The 23,385-nt window shown below is 49.6% G+C and overlaps 2 protein-coding genes across 2 annotated transcripts in view; both read left to right on the forward strand.

Annotated features, from left to right (window-relative positions):
• Positions 1-2,975, forward strand: part of BLMH (bleomycin hydrolase) — a 47,654-nt gene extending 44,679 nt beyond the window's left edge. Inside the window, exon 12 of the mRNA XM_032320958.1 lies at positions 2,046-2,975. Within this exon, the coding sequence (XP_032176849.1) occupies positions 2,046-2,197 (152 nt within the window). The 3' untranslated portion in view covers positions 2,198-2,975. The remainder of the gene's footprint in view (positions 1-2,045) is intronic.
• Positions 2,976-9,088: 6,113 nt separating this feature from the next.
• SLC6A4 (solute carrier family 6 member 4) overlaps positions 9,089-23,385 on the forward strand; it is a 34,213-nt gene continuing 19,916 nt past the window's right edge. The window contains exons 1-2 of the mRNA XM_032319676.1: positions 9,089-9,375; positions 21,230-21,683. Coding sequence (XP_032175567.1) covers positions 21,341-21,683 — 343 coding nt within the window. The 5' untranslated portion in view covers positions 9,089-9,375; positions 21,230-21,340. The remainder of the gene's footprint in view (positions 9,376-21,229; positions 21,684-23,385) is intronic.

Below are 23,385 nucleotides of genomic sequence, written 5' to 3' on the forward strand. Positions count from 1 at the left end.
GGTCCCCTTGCCTGTACCTCTGGTTGAGAAGAGGAGTGCTGGATCAGGAGGCGGGCGTCAGTGGACAGAGATGCATTCCCTCAGCCTGCCTGGAGGGAGCCCTTGAGCACTTCTGCACCGCGTTCCCTTGTGACGATAGACAGCCTGTGCCACATCAGGGGGAGCTGTCCTTGGCTTCTGTCACAGGTGAAGAGGAGAACTGGGCACAGGAAACCTCACCGAAACAGTTGTGTTTTCAAGTTAAATAATGTCCTCTGTGACACCATTTAGCTTACACAATTAGACTTGCCATCATGTTGCATTTTAATGACTTAAATCAGTCTGGCCTTTAGGGCAGCGGTTGTCAAAGTGTGCTCTCAGGATCCCGGCGGCTCCCTGGGACCCTCTTAGGGGGTTTGCAAGGTCTTCCCTTCAACAACAAATCTGTATGAGGCCAGGTTTTCCTTCCTCTCCTTCAGCCAGAACAACAGATTGCAACAGATTGCAGACAGAGCAGATACAAGAATTCATTTGTCTTCTGTGAAGCCAGACGTTAAAGTGTAAAACTATGCCATTTTTCTAACTAAGGTTTATTTTATTTTGGAGAATTTAATGGTTTTTTTCCTTAAAATGTATTATTTCTATTCATGTTTTTTAAAAAAATTCTTATGAATTAGTATCTTAAACTTTGTTTTCATTTCTAGTATGGTGAACACCAGTAGGTGTTCCCACATAAACAACTTTCTGGCATCCTCATTTATTTTAAGAATATAGTGGGGCCTGGACATTGGAGAACTGCTCCCCTAGAGGACTGCCATGGGAGAAACACCTACAACTTCTTCCTTTTTCTTGGTCCCAAGTAGTGAGAAATGATACAGCACAGAAACCGATTTGCACAAACACTTTGAGGGAAAAAAGTCTCAAGTGTCTAGTATAGACCAGGTGCCGGATATGGTTAAGATGGGAGTGATGATGATGACGGTGATGAAGACTGCTAATTCCTCTGAGTCCTTGGGTGTGTAGGTGTGCACAGCAGCCCTGTGTAAGTTCACATTTCTGTGCTCTGGGCTCTCTCCTTGACCAATTCGTATTTTAAATATGCACTTTAGTTGCTCACTTTAATTTTACTCTTTATATTATCAGTGGCCAAGTGAAGCATTTTTTCCCCTCTTTAGGTTTGTTGGAAGGGTGTTCCTGAAGGGGAATTTGTTTTGTCCTAGTGGAGCCTGAAATAGAGGTTAATCGTCCTAATGGGAAAAGGCAGGCTTCTAAGATGGGTGGATGATGGCTGACACCGTGTTTTCTCTGGGCTGAGCTCTCAGCCTAGGGCATTCATACGGTCCTACCCAGTGGAAAGGTCTGTAAACTGTAGGGCCTCTCTGAGGAAAAGAGATCAAGAAGCTGTCTCAGTCTCCCATTTCTGCCTGATCTTCACCACAGATTTTCCACTAGGAAAGCAAAGACCGTGTTATCATTTGACTTACACAGGATCACCAGCAAATAAGCAGCTACCTGGGAATGAAGACACGGGCCCCATCAGGTTCCCCCTAGCAGCTTAGCTGCTCGCAGGAATTTACAGGGGAGAGGAAGGTAGGAGAAGAGCCTGTGATGCTGAGAAGGTGGGCAGGGTAAGGATGAAACTAGGGTGCTTGCCCTTCTGATCCTAGAGGTCAGTCCCCTTGGTGTTGGCTCTATGAACAAGAAGCCTTTCCTCCTGTCTTCTAGGGTCACATGCTCCTCTTCAGCCCAGACAGCCCAGGCAATGAAACAGCACAGGATCTGCGAACAGTCTTAGGTCTGAGGCCCAGGTCGGAGCCTCCCCTGTGCGACCGGGCCTGTCACCTAATTACTCTGAGCCCCAGTTTTCTGATAGATGAAATTATAGCCATGCCTGTCATGTCTGCATCACAGAATGGTTAGTAAGACCTAGAGTAAGGTTTTAGACGGGAAAGCTGAAAAACGTGTGCAGGTATAAGTTTTGTAAAAAGCTTCTTTAGAGTGCTAATGGGGCTTCTGCCCTTTGCCCCTTGCCCTCTGGTTCATGAGCCTTCTGTTCTTTCCTCCAGGTTACCTGTGCATGACAGATGAGTGGTTCTCTGAGTATGTCTACGAAGTAGTGGTGGACAAGAAGCACGTTCCCGAAGAGGTGCTAGCCGTGCTAGAGCAGGAACCCATCGTCCTGCCGGCCTGGGACCCCATGGGGGCTTTGGCCGACTGACGCTGCCTCTAGCTCTTTCCTCCTCCTCCGGGACCTGAAGTAGCTGCAACGGACAGATCCAAGGACTGAAGCCAAAGTTACATGGGTTCCCACAGGACACAGTCAGACTCTTGGATTTCTCCTCCAGGAACCTCTTCGGAGAAGTGTGCTTTATGATGAGACAAAATATTCTTGAAAGGAAGGATCAGGTCACACTCTGTACTCTCCTCATCCCCAACAGCTCAGGATCTCTTAGCATTTTAATTAGCTGTCATTGTTTGTCCTAACTCTGTCAAAAGGTCTGGCTTAGAGTCTTTTCAGAAGACAGGAGAGGATGAGCAATTGATGGAGAGAAAATGGACCTGATGCTCCTTGTTTCTAGGGTAGAGTTGGGGGAGGGTTATCTTGAGATTTGAGCTTTCAAACTGCATGCTGCCTGACAGCATCACTGTCCTTCCTAGATGGCAGTCACTGAATCCCGTTTTTGTCAAGGTAGTTTTATGTGCCTCTGATAGCCCAGGAATGGGAGGTTGATCGAGTCTGACATGATTCCTTCCTGTTCGGAACTGTGGGGAAGCACAGGTCTCCTCGAGTGGGGAGGCTTAGAGAAAGAGGAGTGGGAGAACAACCAAAACTTTATCATGATCTGAATTATAACCCTTAGGGGGCGCTCTAGCCCAACGGTTTAACTGCGGCCTCTGGACTCTGGAGTCGGGTGGGCAGGAAAAGGCGATGCCATTCTTTCTGACAACTAGATGGTGCTGAGAAGCTTTTGAATAAAACACTTTGCTAAATGAGAGTAAATGGCTTATTTGATCTAGCTAGGAGTTTATTTAGCAACAAAAGAAAGCAACCAGGTGACTCCTATTCCTCAAAATGGAGAAACCGTAAGATGGCTCAGGGCTTCCCTGCTTCACTTTCTGTGTGGTCTCGATGGTCCTTCCCAGCCAGTGCTGACCCTCACTGGCTTCCGCAGAGGATGTCCAGGCACCGCATCTAGGAGAGCTTGTGTCCCTGCCACTTAGCCGTTTTTTCATCCAGATCTTAGAAGAGTAAGAAAGGAAGCTTTGCTGGGTTCAGACTTGTAAGTGGCTGGAGAGTATGTTTTACTGAGACTGGGTCTCCCTTTCACTGAAAGCAATTAAATATAGCCTCCTAATCAATATTTCCATCAGTGCCTGAGCCCCCTACCTTTCTGGCTTTCCTAGAATCTTCTCCGTCCTAGCAGGGCTGTCTGTCATAGCACTTTCCAAGATAACATTAGATAAAGGATCAAGCTTTAATCGAAGTGTTGCTATTGTTGTAAACCCTTTCTGTTTCAAGCAAGTTAAATAAACCCATTTCTAGGCACATCATGGCAAAATGCTAGAACAGATCTTTAAGGCATCCAGGAACACAGACCATTCCCTCCAAAGAAAAGACCATTAGTTGACGACTATCTTCTCATTGGCAACTCTGTAAGCAAGAGGACATTGAAACATATCTTCAAGGTGCTAGGAGAAGTTAACTGTGAGCCTAGAATTTTATACTCAATGAAATTGTCTTTCAGAGGTGAAATAAAGTACACTTGCAGTCAAACAGAAGGGAGGTGATCCAGTATGGAAGATAGGAAATGTGATAAGTACATGCATCATCCAAACAGAAAGTGCCTGTAGGTAAGTCTAACAGGGTTCAAAGAAAGATGAGACCAATATACCTGAAAAGAGGTGATGATAATTAGGGAGGTGGTTGGACTAAACATATCCTTTGTCATTCAGGAAGAAGAGAAGTATATCGATTGACTTTAGATTTTGGTATGTTAATGATACATCCAAAATTTTCTAGATGAACTACTAAAAAATAAGCAGGGTATTTTTGTCCATGAAAAGACAAGATGTGAGAGAAAAAAAAAGCAAAACAAATAGAGGATCCAAAATAAGACAGAGATAAATCTAAATGTGTCATTAAGTACAATATATAAATGTTCCTGAAAAAAGGCAAATTGTCAAACTGGAGGGTTTTGGGGGGTATTTAAAGATTTTTTTTATTTGAGAGCATGAACAGGGGAAGCGGCAGAGAGAGAGAGGGAGAAACAGACTCTGCTGAGTAGGGAGCCCGACCCGGCCAGGGCTTGGTCCCAGGACCTCAGGATCATGACCTGAGCCGAAGGCAGATACCTCACAGACTGAATCACCCAGGAGACCCTCAAACTGGAGTTTGAAAAGAAACTCAGCCATAAGCTAATTACAAGAGTTATTGGCAACCTGGGATATGAAAAGGTTAGGAAAGATACATCAGGCAGATACTAAGCAAAATAAATCTGGTGTGGCTATACTGATAATTAGCAAAATTAGGACTACTCTGAATAACAAACAGACTCATGCCAGGATCTCTTATTCAGTCTCCCTGGAGTTGTATAACATATCGACCCTGGAAATAGGCTTTAAAACAAAAAGCATGAGGCACCTGGGTGGCTCAGTCGGTTGAGCGGCTGCCTTCAGCTCAGGTCATGATCCCGGGGTCCTGGGATTGAGTCCCACATTGGGCTCCCTGCTCCATGGGAAGTCTGCTTCTCCCTCTCCCACTCCGCCTGCTTGTGTTCCCTCTCTTGCTGTGTGTCTCTGTCAAATAAATAAAATAAAATCTTTAAAAAAAAAAAAAGCATTGCTAGAGATAGAATAACTGCATTAATTATATGTTTACTTGGTTCCCTGGAAAAATATAAAGATTCTAAATTCTAAATTAGTATGTACCTAATAACCTCAAATTATATAAAACAAAAACATAACTATATGGAAAAATAATCCAATATCATAATGGAAGATTTTAATGCACTTCTTGATTGTTGATAGATCAAGTAACCAAAACCTCAAGTGAATATATAAAAGATTTAAGCATTTAGTAAGTTTGGTATAATGGACATCTATAGGACATTGCTCTAATAATTGCACAGTCTTGAGTGCACATGGAACTTTTTCAAAAACTGGCCATATATTGGGGAGTAAACCTCAACAAATTTCCGATAGTTCTTAATAGTTAGAAGCTAAAATTAAGAGCTAACTGAAAGGCTCCTATATGTTTAGAAATTAAGTCATAGGTCCAAGAAGAAATCATAAAGGAAATTTAACCCAAACAATTATTTAAAAAAAAAAATACTGCATATTCAAAATGGCAGGTAGAGCTAAAACAGTACATAAATTTTATAGCCTTAAAATTTTATTAGAATGGAAGAAAGCCTGAGAATTGAGCTTAGCATCCATGTCAAGAAATTAGAACTGTAAAATAAACTTTAAAAAAGGTAGAAGGAAATAAAATGTATGTGCAGAAACTAAAGTTCAACAAAGCCATAAGTTGGTTCTTTAAAAAAAAAAAAAAAAGTAAATTAACAGATCTTGACAAGACTAATGAAAACACATACACAATAAATTAAAAGGAGAGCACTATTATACATACTGCAGATATTTGAAAACTGGAAGATAAACTTTGTTAAACGATTCATTTAGACCTAATTCCACAACCTCCAGAGTAACAGAAGAGAAACAATAAGCTGGAAAGCAGACAGAGGCATTAAGAAATTTAGCAGAGCTGAAACCATTGAATCCTCAGCTCGTGGCGGAGACAGCCAGTGCTCTGCAAACCAATCTACACTGCATAATACCACCACGACCACCACCCCACCCACCCACCCACCACCTCCGCCAAATACAGCATCTCCAGATAGCCACTATGGGAACTGGGAGCAAAAGGAGGGTTACTGGAGGGTTGACTGTCTGTTAGATCCCCTCCTTACCTTGGGCAGCTGGGTAACTGTCCCTCCCCTGCTCCCAGCCAATTCAAGATTTATTCTCTAGAGAACAACGGCTTATAGTCTGGAGGTCAGCAACACAGTTGGGGATGAAAGTACCGTAAGAGGTTGAGTCTTTGCATTCTAAATGTTCTCTGCCATCTTGTGCTCCTAGAACTCCAGTGCCGGGCAGGAGTGCCCCGGGGGGCTCAGTCAGTTAAGTGTTGTCCATCAAGAGATGGTTTCAACTCAGGTCATGATCTCGGGGTCCTGAGATGGAGCCCCACATCAGGCCCTGTGCTCAGTGAAGAATCTGCTTGTCCCTCTCCGTCCGCTCCTCCCCCCTCCCCTGCTCCCTGCTCTCCCTCTCTCTCTCATAAATAAATAAATAAAACTCAAAAACAAAAACAAAACAAAAAAATGTAGTGCCCAGGGGATTGGAAATCTCTGGGGAATCTCGATTAGCCCAAAAGGATAGATGTAAAGAACTATTATGGTGGAAAGCCTTGTCTTGTGAGACCAGCATAACTCTGACAAGGATAGTAAGAGGAAAAATTACATGTAAATCACACCCATAAACATAGATGCAGAAGTCCCAAAACAAATTATAAACGAAATCCACAATATGTAAAAAAATTATCTTTATAACCAAATATTTAATAAAAAATATTTGTCAAAATTAGGATCAAGTAGGGAGAAGCAAACAGCAGTGCCCCTGGGGAAATGGGTCAAAGCTTAGCCAGAGACCTGAACTGGAGGACCCTGCTGATATTCGGGGGACTGCTGAGCGCAGAAATAGGAAGGCGTGGCTGGGCACTCCTCTAACTGCTGCTCTGACGGGTGGAAAGTCCTTGGCAGCCAGAGGACTCTGGGGACATGTAGAGTCATGCTGACCCCACACATCCAAGAAGCCAGGACCTGATAATGAGATGTGCCTTCAGGATGTGGTCACGGACCCATGTGCCGTCTCCAGCTTGTCCTTAAAGAACAGCTTGAGGGGCGCCTGGGTGGCTCAGTGGGTTAAAGCCTCTGCCTTCGGCTCAGGTCATGGTCTCAGGGTCCTGGGATCGAGCCCCATGTTGGGCTTTCTGCTCAGTGGGGAGTCTGCTTCCCTTCCTCTCTCTCTGCCTGCTTCTCTGCCTACTTGTGATCTCTGTCAAATAAATAAAAATCTTAGAAAAGAAAAGAAAAGAACAGCTTGATTCTAATGGGCTGCGGGCAGCTCTGGGGCCCTCGCGCTAACGAAGTCCTTTAGCTGGCACTGCTGTTGACCACAGCCAACACCATTGGTTAAGCTGGACTTCTTTAAGTAATTCCAGATGAGCATTCCCCTATTTAGGACAACTTGTTCAAACCGTTGTTGCCTGACGCCAACTCTTCCTTCCTCCCTGGGGTCCATGCTACAGTTTGATTAAAAAACTAGGAATAAACCAGCCTGAGTTTTGTTTCCTTTTTTTTTTCCATCCCTAAGAGAAAGAGAGTAAGTGGGTGTGGAGGGGTAGGGGAGGAGTTGGAGGGGGTGCAGGCAGAGGGAGAGGAAGAGAGAGAATCTTAAGCTGGCTGCACGCCCAGCATGGATCCACTCTCCATCCCACGACCCTGAGATCATGATCTGAAGCCATAATTAGAGTCACACGCTTAACAGACTGAGCCACCCAGGTGCCCCTTGTTTCCCTTTTCAAGTTCCGCCTTTCCCACTTTATCACAAAGGAAAGGAAGAACGGGAGGGACGGAATGTTTGATTCGCACCAGCTGCTGTCATTTGGGAACAACAGCTCTAGTAAGTGCCCTACGGTTGCAAAGGGGCTTGAACTCTGAGAAGGGAAGAAATGCTGCCTGGTTTTAAACTAACTTCTAACCACCGTGACCGCAGACCTCAGTGAGGGTGAGCTATGAGGGTGACGAGCTTGCCAAGAAGAGATGAAGGGGAAACCTTCAGGAAAGGGGATCCCTGGGGATTTGGCCCTAGATGAATTTCCCAAGCTTGCCCAGGAATCACCAGCCTGGCTTTGCAGCCCTTAAATGCCAGTCGGCTCACCACTACCTTGCAATCGCCCCCCTGACGTCTAGGGGGCACTAAAGCCTCACACTGATTCCTTCCAGGGCAGGAGAGGCCGCCAGGGCCCCCGAAACACACTTGCTCAACCCGGCCCCTTATGTGCTGACTCGGTTCCTCCAAGTACATAGGGGCTGCAAGCTTGTGATTCTTTTCTTCCTTCTACTTTGCTCGGTCCCTGGCCGCCTTTGGGAGGAGGGTGATGGGCTAGTCTGTGCCCTCTCATCTCTGCCTCAGGGGCATCCCAAAGCAAGGACTCCATCTGTTCTTTTCAAAGGTAAAAATAAATAAATAAACAAACAAACAAACAAATAAATAAATAAATTTTTTAAAAAATCTACTAAAAATCGCTTTTAAACTCAGTTTTTTTTTTTTAAATTATCAAAGAAATGTTTTCACACGGTGCAAAACAATACGCTCCTGTTGAACCTCTTGAGATAATTAAAATACTGTAGAAAGTTCTTTACTGTAGCCACACCAGGGGCAGGCATATCCCCTCCGGCATCACCACCCGGACAATCTGTTCGATACAGCTTTGAAGTATGGCTAGTTAACCATAGGAGAAATCATTCATTCATTCATTCATTCATTCTGTCTGTCTGTCTCCAAGTAACTATTGAGCCACTAGGTCAGGGACTGCTAGAGGCCTTGGGGATGGCCAGAAGTGAGACGAGGTCTCTTCTGGCCAAGCGCACATCCCACGGCGGGGCCGATGAACCCCAGAAATGCCAGGTGCTAAGTCCTAGGAAGAAAACAGCAGGATTCAGGGTGAGGGTGATGGGCAAGTGTCAGTGGTCCAGAAAGATCGCTCTGCAGGAGTGATTTTGAGCAGAACCCTAAACTTGGGGAGCAGCTGGTGGGAGTGGAAATATACCTGTTGGTTGGGGAGCGGCCCGCCCACCCGCGAGGTGAGAGCGAAAAAGTTGGGATTCTTGGCTCTGTTGGGCCTTCTGCCAGTGCCCCCGCCGCCCGGCTCTCTCGCTTCCTAGAGCACTGTCCCTCCTAGGGAGGGAGCCCCCCTCCTCCCGTTCCTGGGGCCCCGCCCCGCCCCCTAACCCCTCCCTGCAAGGCGCAGCATCCCCACCCCTCCCCACCCCGCGGGAGCGCCGGGGCGGCCACCCCCACCCCGGGGGGAGCGCAGAGCTGCGGCCACGCGGGAAACGTAAAGTTTCTGCAGCTCAAAGTGACGCAAAAATTCTTAAAGAGCTCTTTGGCGGCGGATATCTAGAGATCAGACCATGTGAGGGAACGAGAGAGTACAAATACGGCCGCTCTGGCGCCCGCTCCCGCACAGGCAGCCGCGCCCCCGGTGCCTCGAGGGCGCGAGGGCCGCCCCGCCTCCGAGGGCCCTGGACCAGCCTCCCCACGGACTCCCGGCAGGTGGGTCGGCTTGCCCGGCTGCGAATCCCCGCTCCTGCCGCACCCCACCCCGCGGGGGCTCCCCCGGGCGCCGGCTGGCGGGTGGGCGTGTGCGCGCGGTGGGCTCCAGGCGCTGCCGCCGCCCTCGAGGGGAGCACGGGTGGGGACAGGGCGCGGCCCAGGGGACTGGGGGGCACTGGAGGGTTCCTTGGTCTGCCGCCCGTGGGGGGCTGTTCCGATGGCCTGGGGACCAGAGCAAGACCCTGTGAAGATGTGCTTTAGGCGAAGCGTTGTCCCACGCGTGGGGAAAAGTTGCTTTAGTTTCAGCTCGCGGCTTGGGTTTGGTCCCTTACCGCCGTGGCGTGCAGGTGGCTGCGTGCAGAGGCGTTTCTGCGGGGAGGCTTCTGGTTGACAGAAATGCCCAAGGATCTAGAGGAATCTCTGAATGGACTCTTAAGTGGGACGAGTCTGCGTGCGCCTGGGTTGTTCCCACTGGCAGAGCCGGTGCACGCTCAGCCACCTCCCGGGCCATTCAGAATTTATGGGGAAATTCAAACTCCAGCGAGCTGTTCTACACGGTTCAAGCGTGGAACCGTCAGTTGCTGAAGAAAACGTATGCATTTAAATATGTCTTTGAAAACACTCTCTGGAGCGGAAGGACCCGAGGGAGCACGTCTCCTTTGGCACTGGGTCTTTTGCGTAAAGAATTTCTGGTTCACTTGGGGTTCTGAAGAATCTAAGAGGGGGAGACTTTCTAAGAGTCAGACGTTACCAGCGCTTGTGTGTGTGTGTGTGTGTGTGTGTGTGTGTGTGTGTGTGTGTGTGTACTTTTATGCTCAGTTTTGTCCAGAAAAATGAACCAGGTCAGTGGATTATTTATGAGTCCGCTAGCTCTCATCATACTAAGACTGGATCAAATATTTAATGTGTTTTGCCTTCAGTTACATAGGAAAAATGTCCAAGGAAGCAACATTGGGATTTAGGTTTAACGACATGGAGGGGCATTTGGGTTTTGAGCAGTGGAGGGAAACACACAACTTTGACTCTGTCCTAGTCCTTGCTTTTGTGTGGAGCCGCTGGTGCCCAAAGGGGGTTTTCCTACCACGGACTGGGGTGGGGTCGGCTGCTCCCAGTACCTTGTGGAGAGTCCGGTTCCGATAGGGCTAACTAAGCAAGCCATTTTGTATATGGGCTTTTCTTTCTTTCTATTTTTTTTTTTTTTTTCACTGAACTCAAGCAAGAGCAGATTGAGACTGCTTCACAGTTCATCAGAAGGCCCCTCGGCGCTCTGGTGATGCCCGTGGGACATTTCAGGAATCTAAGAGCAGCACAGTTCCTCAAACCCATTTCTCTCCGTCTCTTGCTTAAAAAACATATACTAAGGGTGGGCAGAGGGGTGAGGGTGGGGACAGAGTGATGCTGAAGCTTCAGTGGAATCAGGAAAACCTCAGAAATTCCTCTGTGGGGGATATTTAGAGTTGGGAGAGTATTTTGATGAAACTCCGAGAAGCATGGCCAAGAGCTTCACAAATGGGCCATGTGCCATGGTGTGGGGGTGCTTGGCTGAAGGGGGTCTTCTCCGAGGGCAGGCTTGCAGAAACATCCCTGATGTCCCCTTCTGAAGAGAAACATGATTCCACAAATGAAGGCAGTGAGGGGCAGTCCCTTCTCCTTCGTATCACCAAATGGTTTAATTTGAGAGAACAAAGGCAGGGCTGCCTGAAGAAGTTTAATTTCAATTTGGCTTAATGAACCAACAGGATATGATCATGATTTGACTTTTTTTTTTTTTTGGAAGAAAGATGCCTGTGTGTCCAAAGGGAGTAAGAAGCTACCTCACACCTTAGTTCTTCCCATCACAGCTCAGCTCCTCAGCTCCAAGTGAGCAGCAGAAGGGGGCCCCGCATAACCAGATGTCCGAGTCCCCTCCACTCCTGTGACCGTGACCCTAATCTCTCTGCTTTAAGCAAACACGACTGGAAATGATGCTGCCAAATGTCCGAGCCCCAGGACTCTGCCCAGATGTTGCCGTCCAGTCAGGGTCCCCTGGGGGACCCCCAGGGGTCACCGGAACGCAGAGGTTTGCACAAGTCAAATCCTGCACCTCAACCACCCACAGGAAACAGGAGCCTGGATTCCCCCCACACACACACACATCCCCTTTACAGGACGCCCAGGGTGCAGAGTGGTAGCAACGGCCTCTAGGCCGTAAGATCTGGGCTCTGCCCATTTTCCTTCCAGTCACGCATCTGTTGCCGGTCAGCCCCCGGGTCCTCTGAGGACTGTGGTGTTTCCACATAACAGTCACAGGCTTGGGTGTGGAGTCAAAGATCTGATAAATTGCCCTACTTCTCCATTCCTGGGGCAGTTAGTCTCTGGGCTGAACCTTCTAGCACCCTAAGGAAAGAAAAGTGGGCATCTTGCTGGAAGGGACCTGGGTGGAAAATAGATGAAAGTGGCCTGGGGGAGACACCTGGCAGAAGGGATTTTCCCTGAGCAGAGGGTAAACCGCTTTTCTCGGGTGGGTGCTAGACCCACCAGAGGCTGAACACAGCCCCCCTCTTTCTAGGCACAGCTTATCGTACTGACTTGGGTCTGTTTTCTGAAATGATCTCTGAGTACAGACTCTGTGCAGGGGCACTCCCTCAGCCTGGCCGGGACTGGCTGCTGGTGACTGGGGACATGACTGCTCCTTTACTGGGGGTCAAGAACACGTTTTTAAAGCAGGGGAATGGGGCACCTGGGTGGCTCAGTGGGTTAAAGCCTCTGCCTTCGGCTCAGGTCATGATCCCAGGGTCCTGGGGTCGAGCCCCACATCGGGCTCTCTGCTCGGCAAGGGGCCTCCTTCTCTTCCTCTCTCTCTGCCTGCCTCTCTGCCTACTTGTGATCTCTCCGTCAAATAAAAGACAACAACAGCAACAACAACAAAACTTTAAAGCAAGGGAACGTGCTCCCAGCCTTGTGTGGGATGACAAAATGCGTAGAGATGAGGTCAGTATGAGGCCGTTGGCCTTCTCTCTTCCCTGGTTACCACCCCAACCTCAGCCAACGTTATTCATTAGTGGGTATTTAAGACATAGGCTTTTTTACTTTTTTTTTTTTTTTTAAGATTTTCTTTATTTATTTGAGAGAGAAATCATGAGCAGGAGAAGGGCAGAGGGAGAAGCAGACTCCCCGCTAAGCAGGGAGCCAGAAGCAGGACTTGATCCCAGGACCCCAGGATCATGACCTGAGCTGAGGGCAGACGTTTACCTGACTGAGCCACCCAGGCACCCCTAGGTTTTTTACTTTTAATTCATTATTTTATTTTTAACTTATCCCTACACGCAACATGGGGCTCAGACTCCCAGCCCTGAAATCAAGAGTTGCAGGCTCCACCGACTGAGCCAGCCAGGGGTCTCCAAGTGATAGGCTTTTTTTTTTTTTTTTTTTTTAAGATTTTATTTTTATTTATTTGACAGAGAGAAATCACAAGTAGTTGGAGAGGCAGGCAGAGAGAGAGAAGGAAGCAGGCTCCCTGCTGAGCAGAGAGCCCCATGCGGGACTCGATCCCAGGACCCTGAGATCATGACCTGAGCTGAAGGCAGTGGCCCAACCCGCTGAGCCACCCAGGCGCCCAGTGATAGGCTTTCTAAAAGCCAGGGCTGGATATCCTGTCAGTAATCCCCGGACCCCCTGGACTGCAGAGCGAGAGATGAATCCCAGCAGTGTGGTGACGTGGGGGTCATGTCTCCTGGGGCCGGCCTGGTGACCAGGGTCTCCAGACACTGACAAGTGGGAGATGGCATGGGGAAGGACTCCTGGGATCCTGAGGTCCAGATCTTTATGCCATTATTTGAGGTAAGGAGGGAAGAAATGGGGTGGGGCTGCGGGGACATGGCGACAAGGCCAAAGATCTAGGAGAGTCAGCTGTGCGCTCTGGGGGAATCCAGAGCTGGAGGCTGGGAGGTTGCCTTCTTATGTTTTTGTATTATTTTTTTCTTGGCACATTCAAAGAAAAAGAACATTTTATTTCCATTACTACTGAGCTGCTGAATGAAGATAAACGGAATTTTTTCCCTCTCACTAAGGGACTCCCTCAATTTTAGGGAGGGGCCGAGCTGGCAGGGCTCCGGGTCCCTTGTGGTTTACTCCAGCTCACCCGTGGCTCTGAGGGCTCAGCCCGGCCTAGGACTTGTGTCTGCTACACCTCTGTTCTTGCCTCTCCCCTGGGTGTGTTGTTTTTGAACACTAATCCAGCTAGCTGGCTCTTTTTCTTGTTTCAGAGGAAAGGAGCAGGGGCCGGAGGAAAGGGGAGGGAGGCCCTGCCCAGAGAGAGAGAGGAGAGAGGAGAAAGGAGATATGCTATTCTGGGCGCACCCTGGGCCCACAGGGAGATCTGACTGACTGGAGGTTTCCCAGCGCTCTGAAGACTAGAATGATTTTCCTCCCCCCAGTTTTTTCTTTTAAAACATTTCAACTGAGGGGGCGCCTGGGTGGCTCAGTGGGTGAAGCCTCTGCCTTCAGCTCAGGTCATGATCTCAGGGAGGCTGCTTCCTCCTCTCTCTCTGCCTGCCTCTCTGCCTACTTGTGATCCCTGTCTGTCAAATAAATAAATAAAATCTTTAAAACATTTCAACTGAAAACTCAGAGAAATGGCCTGGCGAAACTTCTTCCCTCAGAGCTGCCAGTCATTAACATTTTGTCATGTTTGTGTGTCCACTTGCTCTAATTTTTGCACGTGTAGTATATGTAGTTTGATTCATTCTGTATAATATGTATGACATAATTTGTGTAACAGTGAGACAATCTATATAGCACATAATTTTTTGTTGTTGAAACTCAGAGTTTGCAGACATCTAAATACTTGACATTTTGTCTCCTAAGAATGAGGACATTGACCCTACATAAGCATGGCCCCGTTATTATCACATTTGGGACACAACTGGATCAACTTTTATGAAATACACAAATATCACAGCCCTTATTTAAATTTCCCCCACTCTCTCAAGGGTGTCCTCTGTAGGATAGAGGGTTACTTCTTGAGACCACAGACTCACAGGGGTCGGAAACCACCTCTTGCTCCCACCTCTGTGCATCCGAGGCCTAGGTCAGTACTATGTAACGATGAACTGATTTTCATGACGGTCCCCAATCGTGCACGACACACTGTAAAGCACATTTCAGAACTTCTTGACCTAAGAGCGTAGGTCCCTACAGGCAACATTTCCTCAAGCAGAAGCATTTTGTGGCCTCTGTGGGCCCCTCCTCTCTGCTGCTTGCTCTCAGCCCTGGGCTGCTGTGTCCTCCCTGCCCCGCCTGGAAAAACGGGGGGGCTCCCTCTTTCCTCTTGCCTGCACCACTCCCACTGTACTTAATGCGACTTCAAATCCCTTTCTCCCTGCCCCCTCTCTCTCTGCTTGGCTCAGCTGCCACAGGTAAATCTACCCTCACTTCCTAACAACCCCCCCCTCCACCACCCCTGGGGTAAGGTGGGGGCTGGTGTTCGCCACCCTCCCCCCCACCGGCTCTGTCTGTGGGTCTAATCATGTCTGTTTTACGCAAAAGTAGTTGGAGTGATCTATTTTGTATTAAGGACGAGAAAATCTGTGTTTGGAATCTGCCCCATTTTTTGATCTTGATTTCTATTTATGGCGTAGATTGCATTACAACGATACAGGAGGGTTTTGAAGGCATAAGGGGCACTCCTCAGCCTGCTCGAGCTAACACATCGGCTGTTTGAGTTGCCCAAGTCTTCTCCTGGCCTGTCCATGCTGAGACACAACGGCAGAGGTTTCGTTTTCAGCAAAAAGTTGTGAGTTGTGGGGTTCAATGTGATAAAAACGGTGTGTCCTCACCTTCTACAGCTCTTAGAAGGCTGCCCAAAGACCCCCTCCATAGAATCCGCCAAGAGTCTCCCCACTTCCTGTCCTCTCCTGAAGTTTAGTTCTGCTCAAGACCCAGGAAGAACGTGAGGCCAGAGAGATGATGGCTGACAGATACCTCCCGATCAGCTTCATTGTCCCCGCATTTCCTTTTGTCGTCCTTCACAAAGCTGCGTCCCACAGCTTACATTTTAGATGTTTCTGGATTTTCCGGGCAAACCAGGATTCTGTAAGCGAGTTTGGGAGGCTACCCGCCCTTCACAAGGTGGATTTCTGTAGGGAGAAAACACATCCTACGTTCCAAACAAGCAGCTCACACATGAACGTTTGGAACACAGACGGTTGATGGGTGTGCCTGCTGGTACTTGTTTCAGAGTCTAAAAGCACAACCCGGACTCTTCTTTAATCCCAGACATGTCCGTCTTTCTAGTCCAGAGTCCATGGAAATGACTGTTGTGACCGTCCTCCCCACCCCTCCCCACCCCCTGCCAAGATGCACAGCTCATCTTGCCAAAGGGTGAGGAGTGGGGCAGGGCCCCTGAGAATGGGACCCTGCAGACCAAAGGGTTGTGCTTCACTTGAGGCTCAAAACCACCAGCATTGTGGCTGGGGCTCCCCAGGCCCTGCACCCAAGGAACCCAAAATACAACCTCCATTCTGGTGGCCGTGCCCATATTTGAGCCCAGAGATGTGTGGGTCATGGCCCCTGCTACCAAAGGCATCCAAAGCGAACAGACGTAAAAGGATGACTAATGACACCTACTAATCAGTGACGAGTGACGTTCTGGGGATCATACAGAGTAGAGAGAGAGCCTTTGGGCTGGGGTGGTGAGTGAAGCTTCGTGGATAGAAACTGAACTCAGGCCTCCAAGGATTTGGGATAATTCGGGCAGCAACGGCCTGAGGTGGCGCTCAATGGGCCCACCTGCCCCTGATGAAACCGGGGCACCCGTTAAGCATGCAGCACCCACATGGATCTCTTGAATTATAATCTCTGGGACAGCAGCCCAGGACTCTGCTGTTTACAGCTTTCCCAGTGACCCCGTGGAGAGGAGCTGATTGGGAGGAACGATCACAGGGAGGGCTCGTGGGATGGGGTGCAGTCACTTTGCCTCTGGACCCCGGTCTGCCTGACCGGGGCAGGAGGGACGGCATACGTGTGGTGGCCCAGTGGCTGTCAACACCCTATCATTTATTGACATTGTCCCCATGCTAGACACTGACAAGGTAAACAACCCCCAGCACGTTCGGGCGGCCTCTGGAGCGACGTCGACCACACCACGGAGGGCTCATCCTCTCTACTCCGCACTCTGTGTGCAGAGACGGTCGAAGCTCCCCCCTCCCCCAGGCAGGGCAAGTTCTGGACAGGAGACCCTTGTCCTTTCTCGCGGTGATTGGCCCAGACGGCCCTCAGGATTAGAGACTATTTAATCCCACTCCAAAAAATTGAACTGTTGGTCTCACACAAAGAATTCTTTGGTTGGGAAAGCAGTGTTCATTTCTAGCCCTTTCGGTCCAAAACCAGGCGGGATTTCCCTGCGCTCCCTGTTCACATGGTGAAGTCTGTTTTGTTTGAAAGGTGAGCCAGGAGTCCCTTTGGGCGACTGTGAGTCAGAACCCACTCACATCCGGGCCTCCTGTGACAGAATCTGCACAATAGGGAAAAAGGGATGACTCGTAGACTCTGAAGGCATCTTGGGGCTCGAAATGTGAGCTACCTCAACGCGCTGCCTCCGTCCGCAGGAAGCTCCGTTTCCAATGGGAGGCACGACAGGGATTTCGAGCACCCCTGCCTCTCCCTTCTTCGGCACAAGTACTGTTTTCCCACAGTCAGAGCTTGGCCTTGTTCCATGAACTCCATGCAGGCAGGACTGCACCTGCCTTGCCTCCAAGAGCCTGCCTGGCATCTAGTAGGCATACGGTGTGCCTTTGCAGAATTAGTGTTGCCAAGCCCAGGGGCTCCCCGGCAATGGGCACCAGAGCTTTGTCATCGCTCCGGTCCTCAGGGAGGTGTGTTGGGAACATCCGACGCCCTCTCTGAAGAGAGAAGGCAAATTTCCACTTGGCTGTCTGAGCTATAATTACTCTGTTCTTGTGGTACGCCCATCATCCGTGCCGGGTCTGGTTTGGTTTTTGAAAATGGAAACCAAGTGTCCCGAGACAGGAACTCACTTTGATCTCAACAAGTGAAGTCAAAGTACAAACTTTCTCCAGTGTTTCTGCTTAGAATGTGCTGACGGACGTCCAATGGCCAAGTCAGGTCATGGCCATTTCCAAAGGTCTGGGTGGTTTCATGACTAATTGCTGTAATTACATGCTTGTTCTGATCCTGGTTCCCCTGGCTACAAAAGCAGGGTTTGTGGGAAGGGGAATGGAGATTTGACCAGAAGAAGTTGAAATAGAAACAATCCTTTCTCCTGAGGAGTATATGTGTGTGTGTGGGGGGGTGAGGGTGGGGGAAGTGGGGTGTCTTAGGCCACCCCCTGGGCTGAGAGGAAGCAGGAGTGTGGACAGAAAGCAGACTGTCAGCCTGACAGAGGCATCCCCGTGCCGCTTGCGTGCGGAGATTTGGGGATGAGGGTCCCACGTGTCAGGCTGTCATCCCACCCAGGACCAGCATGACGTCATGCCACCCCAGCCTGTCACCTGGTCTGCCTGGTGCAAGGGCTCACACTCAAGGTGCAAAGGAAGGCTTCTGGGGCTTTCTCTGGCCACGGAGAAACTCAAAGGCTGCCTGGAGGAGGTCACAGCTGTAACAGTGACCTCGTTTGCAACCTCTACCCAGCAGGATAAAAATATCTTTTAAAAAAGAAAGCTTTGAAGAGAACATTCTTAGAAGCCAATTTTCTTAACTCTTACTTCTATATTCCCAGGGCAGCCTGCTCTCAACTGTGATCTGCTGGACTCAGTAGGAAAAGGTGGCCAGTGCTCTACAGAATCAGAAAAGTAGGAAAGGAGCCCGAGAGCCTCGGGCAGAAGGGGGTCCGGGCCAGGCCATGGTCTCCTGGCTGTCTGGTTGAGTCTCTGGGAGGAGCTTTTTTCCAGTTGGGAGAAGCAGAGAAAAAAAAGGAGATGCATATCTCCTGCCCGTTTGGTGGCTTTGGGTGGCTGTAACTTATGTTTGTACCCCAGGATCTGTGATCAGGAGTGCCAGAGAGCGGAGCTGGCTGGAGTGTGACCGGCTTAAAGTCATGAGTCAGCCCAGGATCCCTCTTAACCCGCTTTCTTAGGACTTGGGCCATTTCAGCCTGTTGATGTAATTAAAAAAAAAAAAAAAAGTGCTGGGGAATATATCAGGAAACAAGGTCTTTGTAATGCTCACAACAAAAATAGAGAAGCACATACTATTATTCTAGTAGCTGGTCTAGGAGCTGGTTCTTCTAGCTGCTTCTAGGAGCAGGTGCCAAGAAATCGAGATCAGTTGCTTTAGGGAATGGACCCCTGAAGATACTGAAGAACATACATTGTCTGGAAAAGTTCAGCAACACATACATTTTCCAGCCTCCCTGCAAGCTTCCCCAGGAGAGAGTATATAGGAAACCTAAAACAAATCCCTTGACTCAGGTCTGAGGAAGTTCACAGAGTCACTAGTATGGCTAAGGGTTTGCTCCCCCGACCACGATATTCTTCAGAGATGGGTGACGTGTCTCTCCCATAGATCGTGGGGGATGTGCCAGAGAATGACTGGATGGTATAGCTGCTCCTTGAGCTGCAGTTTTTTGTTTTGTTTTTTAAGTCATCTCTACACCCAACCTGAGACTTGAACTCACGACCCTGAGATCAAGAGTCACGCGCTCCAGGCACTGAGCCAGCTGTGGGGGAGGCTTCCCGAGCGGCAGGTTCAACGCAAGCAGCAATGCGGTGTTCCAGATAGGGAGAAGTTCCTGCAAAATTTTGCTCAGGGTAAAAATTCGAAGGTGGAGAGAGAAAGGTGGGGGAGGGGGAGCCTTGGTCAAGGCTGGCTCTGCCCATTGGGTGCCATGGGGTTGCCCATGGTAAAGCCCTTTAGCTCTGTCATCTGACCTTCAACTTCTTCAGTGTTCAATGCAGACAACAGGCCGATGATTGAGGCCGAAGGGAAGTGTGAAGGCCTGCTTCAGACAACACAACCAGAGACCACAAAGGGCAGGTTTAATTTAGCTCTGAGTTTAAATACTCTGACACCTCATCATCTCTCGAAAAAATAATGAACTTTAAAAAAATCCCTCAGCTTGATACCTGGTTGCTTATGGTGGATGAGAGAGAATGGGTGGTTAACCTGAGAGCTTCCACGGAGAGGGACAGGGAGAGGCTGAGAGCAGCATAAAGATGGGCACAATGGGGTTTTATCTAGAGCACTCCTTATCAAAATTCATGTTCATTTGTGAGCAACCTTGAGCCCAGGGTGGGGTCAGGGGGTGGGGGCCAAGCAGGTAGAAAAGGTAGAACACGGGACACCCACCCAGTCCCCTAGAGCCATGGAGCTGGCTGGTCTCTCTCTTGTTGCTGTAATCTTTCTGGCAACAATCAAGCCCTTTTACATTTTTATTTTCTGCTTTACAGAGAAAGGAACCCAGTGAACACAGAGCTCTAAGTCATTTCTCGGTCATTTCTCGCCCTTGCCAATATTTATGTACGCAGTCATCGGTGTGAATCCATTCCTCTGCTCTCATTCTTCGCTACATTTTTTATCTTCACGTTTCCACGTGTGGACAGTTCAGTTCTGGTCCCTGAAAGCCCCAGAGAGGTAGGAGACGGACACGGCCATTTTTTATTAGCCGTCCATTTCTAGCCATCCTCCAGCTGTCGGATTTGAAGGGGTAATAGCAGATTTTTGCAGCTGTGAACAGCGAGAGCTCATCCCTGGACATCTCCAAAGGTAGAATGTGACCTGAGCTAAACAGAAACCTGTTTCAACTCCCAGATTATTTCAAGAGCTTGAAGAGTACAGGCCCAGATGAAATGAAGTGAGCTGGCAGGTCTCGGCTCCTGATGACTTTACAACAGGCCATAGGTTTAAAGTCCAAAAGGGCTCGAATTTCTGCCCCACATTTGACGTACGAGGCCTGGGTCCCAACTACTGCTCTGACTTCCCCACACCAAGGCCCCGGCAGCGCTGTAGAGGTGCCGAGGTCCCGGCCAGCCCTTGCCACCAGGCTGTGTGGGCTCAGAGACACCGGCCATGCTGGCATCTGTAACCCTCACGCTCCTCTCGCTGGCTCTTCCGGCTCTCCCCGCCTGCCCACTGTTGCCGAATAACAGGTGCATCTGGCTCAGGACCGCTGGGAGAGGCTGGCAGAACCCACGGTGAGCAGCAGGGCCCTTCAAAGCCTGGGTGGACCCGCAGAGGCACGAGGCGAAGGCAGCTCTGCAGAGCACAGAAGGACTGGACACACCCAGAAGCAGCTAGAATCTCTACGGGCTGGACCCCGGGAAGAGGGGAAAAGTCCACAGCTGAGAAGCTAGGGGTGCCTTTACTCTCGTCCTTTTAAAGCCATACCTATAATTTATGTAAAATACATGGCATGCTTGGTGTAAAGGGCTTAGGACCATCCTAATTTATTGGCAGGCAGCAACAGCTCCTTTCTTTAGGTTTCTTTTCCCCCGCACAGCATCCAGGACAAGGTAAGTGCTCTGTAAAGCATTGGTGAAGCAAGCTCTTTTCCTACCTTCTTCTGGGTGACTGGTGAGCTCCAGGATGCGGCGCTGGTCCCTCAAACTGAAGTCGGTCCCTTGTTCTTAAACAAAGCTGATGCGAGACCTGGGTGCTTTGCTGTCCATTCCTGTTTGTTTTATTGTTTCAGGGTTTTTTTTTTCCTTTTCAGATGACTTGACTGTGATTTGATACCTCATCTAGGTTGAAAACTGGGTTGATTTTATTGACGGCCCTATAGCAAATAGGATGTTTCACGCTTGACAGATGCTTTTGTAATCCCATTAATTAACGGAGTTTACCGTGTTTGTTGAGTTAATACCAAAGACAAGGAGAATGCGTAATTCTGCTCTCCCTTCACTGTGTGCCTTTCCAACAGAGCTCTCAATCCCGCTGATAACAAAGCTCGGAGGAGATCCCAGGATCTAAGCCCTGAATTCAGCTGGGGACTTCCGCAGATGGGTGTCGTTATCGTCCCCTAGCCAGCAGGATGGAGACCACGCCCTTAAATTCCCAGAAGGAGCTGCCCGCGTGTAAGGATAAAGACGATTGTCAGGAAAATGGGGTTCTACAGAAGGGGGTCCCCGTTCCTGAGGACAAGGTGGAGTCTGGCCACATCTCCAATGGGTACTCGGCGGTGCCGAGCCCTGGTGCCGCAGACGACACTCAGCACGCCCTTCCAGCTGCCACCACTGCCCTAGTCGCCGAGCCTCACCAAGGGGAGCGGGAGACCTGGGGCAAGAAGATGGATTTCCTCCTGTCGGTTATTGGCTATGCGGTGGACCTGGGCAACGTCTGGCGCTTTCCCTACATCTGCTACCAGAATGGAGGGGGTCAGTATCTTGGGCCACAAACAGAGGCTCGGAGCCGGTGATGGTCTTTAAGGTCCTCTCAGGAGGCCACAGCGGAGATCATGTCTTTTCTGTCTTGTCTAAACTGATGAGTCTCAGAACATGATTGCTTGGACTTTCAAGCTGGTCCGAAAGATGGGTTCCCAGTAAGCCCAATGTTCAGTCAGCATGTCTGCGGCTCCCTGGGTTAGGAAGTCAGATAAAAGCTCTCCCAAACCTGACTTTGCCAGATTCTCTGGGTGCTTGTGCTTCATGTGTGGAAGGGCCCCCTTCCCTTCCCATCCCCGTAGGTCCCAACTGCACGCTCACAGCGGGATGTGAGAATGGCCATCAGCCCTGTGCGGGCTCTGCTCGGCAGAGGCCAGAGAGGCTAGATCTGTCTGAGGGGAAACTGGGAAGTGGCTCCAGGGTCCCAGGCCCTCTTGGACCTTTGGACCTGTGTGTGGTCAGAGAAGGGCTTTTGCTCAGATCCGGAGTCTTGAGTTGGAATCTAAGCATGACCCAGAGTTGAACCCAGCCACAGCATGGCCTTAATAATAACCCCAAACCAGACATTGGATCTGCCTTCTGTCTCCTCCAAGAGTGTTAGATTTTTGAGGCTAGAGATTCTCTCCTTTCCCTCCTTCCACCCCCAAGACTTCAGAGCAGTTAACTGGTAGATTATCAAAAAGAGTAGCGGACTGTAGGCAGGGCCGTGGGAGCTGCAGAGAGTAGAGTGGAGAGGAGTGAGTAACGGACGGTGCCTCTGTGTTGACGCTGGACTGGCTATCAAAAATGGGACAAGGACGAGAAATGGAAGTCCAATCAGTCATTATTTAATTGACACAAGCTCTGGTAGCTGATTTGGGAGGGCGGCTGAAACAAAGTTTGGGGAGAATTCCTTAGTGTCCTCATGTCCTCCATGGCCTGACGTGGAGTTGCCTGGGTTTGCTGCACTTTTAAAGGAACTAGATCCACGTGGCCGCAAAGGCAGCTGGGGGTTGGGGGGGGCGGGGACGCGGGAAGCCCAGCCCTCCCTGCCCAGGAGGAGGGAAGTTATCTCCAGTTGGAGAGGGCTCACCTTCTATAAGGTGCTGGGGACGTTTGTCCCACACTCATTCCCCACCATTAAGCCAGTCAAGCAAACCCGTTGGACAAATGCCACCATGAGAACACAATGTGGTTCTTATTCCCAAGCCAGATGTACCCAGAGCAGTTGTAAGTGAGATGGGGCCTTTCCGAGTTGCCCCAACTTCTGCTTTCTAGGTTCAAAGCAGTTTCTGGGAGGGAGAGTCAGCGGGGAAAAATCACAGCTGACCCACCCTTTGGGCTGAGACTCAGGCAACAGGTGAGCAATCCCCACCGCGATGTTCCCAGATTCTGTGTCACTACAAGAGCCGGGGACGCCGGCATCCCTGGTGGTGCAGCAGCTCCAGGCGCCCTCCTTTTGTGACAAACTACCCTTCTCAGCCACACCTGCCAAGGCTGCTCCGAAGGGAGCGTTCTGGTTTAGTGGAGTTACGGGAATAGAGCCACCTATCCGTAACAAGGGTCTGGAGCCAGGAACGACAGGGACAGCCACAGATAGGAATTCAGGGACTTGCCGATTACCGGAGCCCTGGCGCAGGTTGTCACAGGTGATGTGCTCAAGGGTCCTGAGCTCTGGTTGCATCAGAATCACCTGGGCAGGTCGCACATTTTTGAC

The sequence above is a fragment of the Mustela erminea genome, chromosome 18 (assembly GCF_009829155.1).
Source record: "Mustela erminea isolate mMusErm1 chromosome 18, mMusErm1.Pri, whole genome shotgun sequence".
Taxonomy (NCBI): domain Eukaryota; kingdom Metazoa; phylum Chordata; class Mammalia; order Carnivora; family Mustelidae; genus Mustela; species Mustela erminea.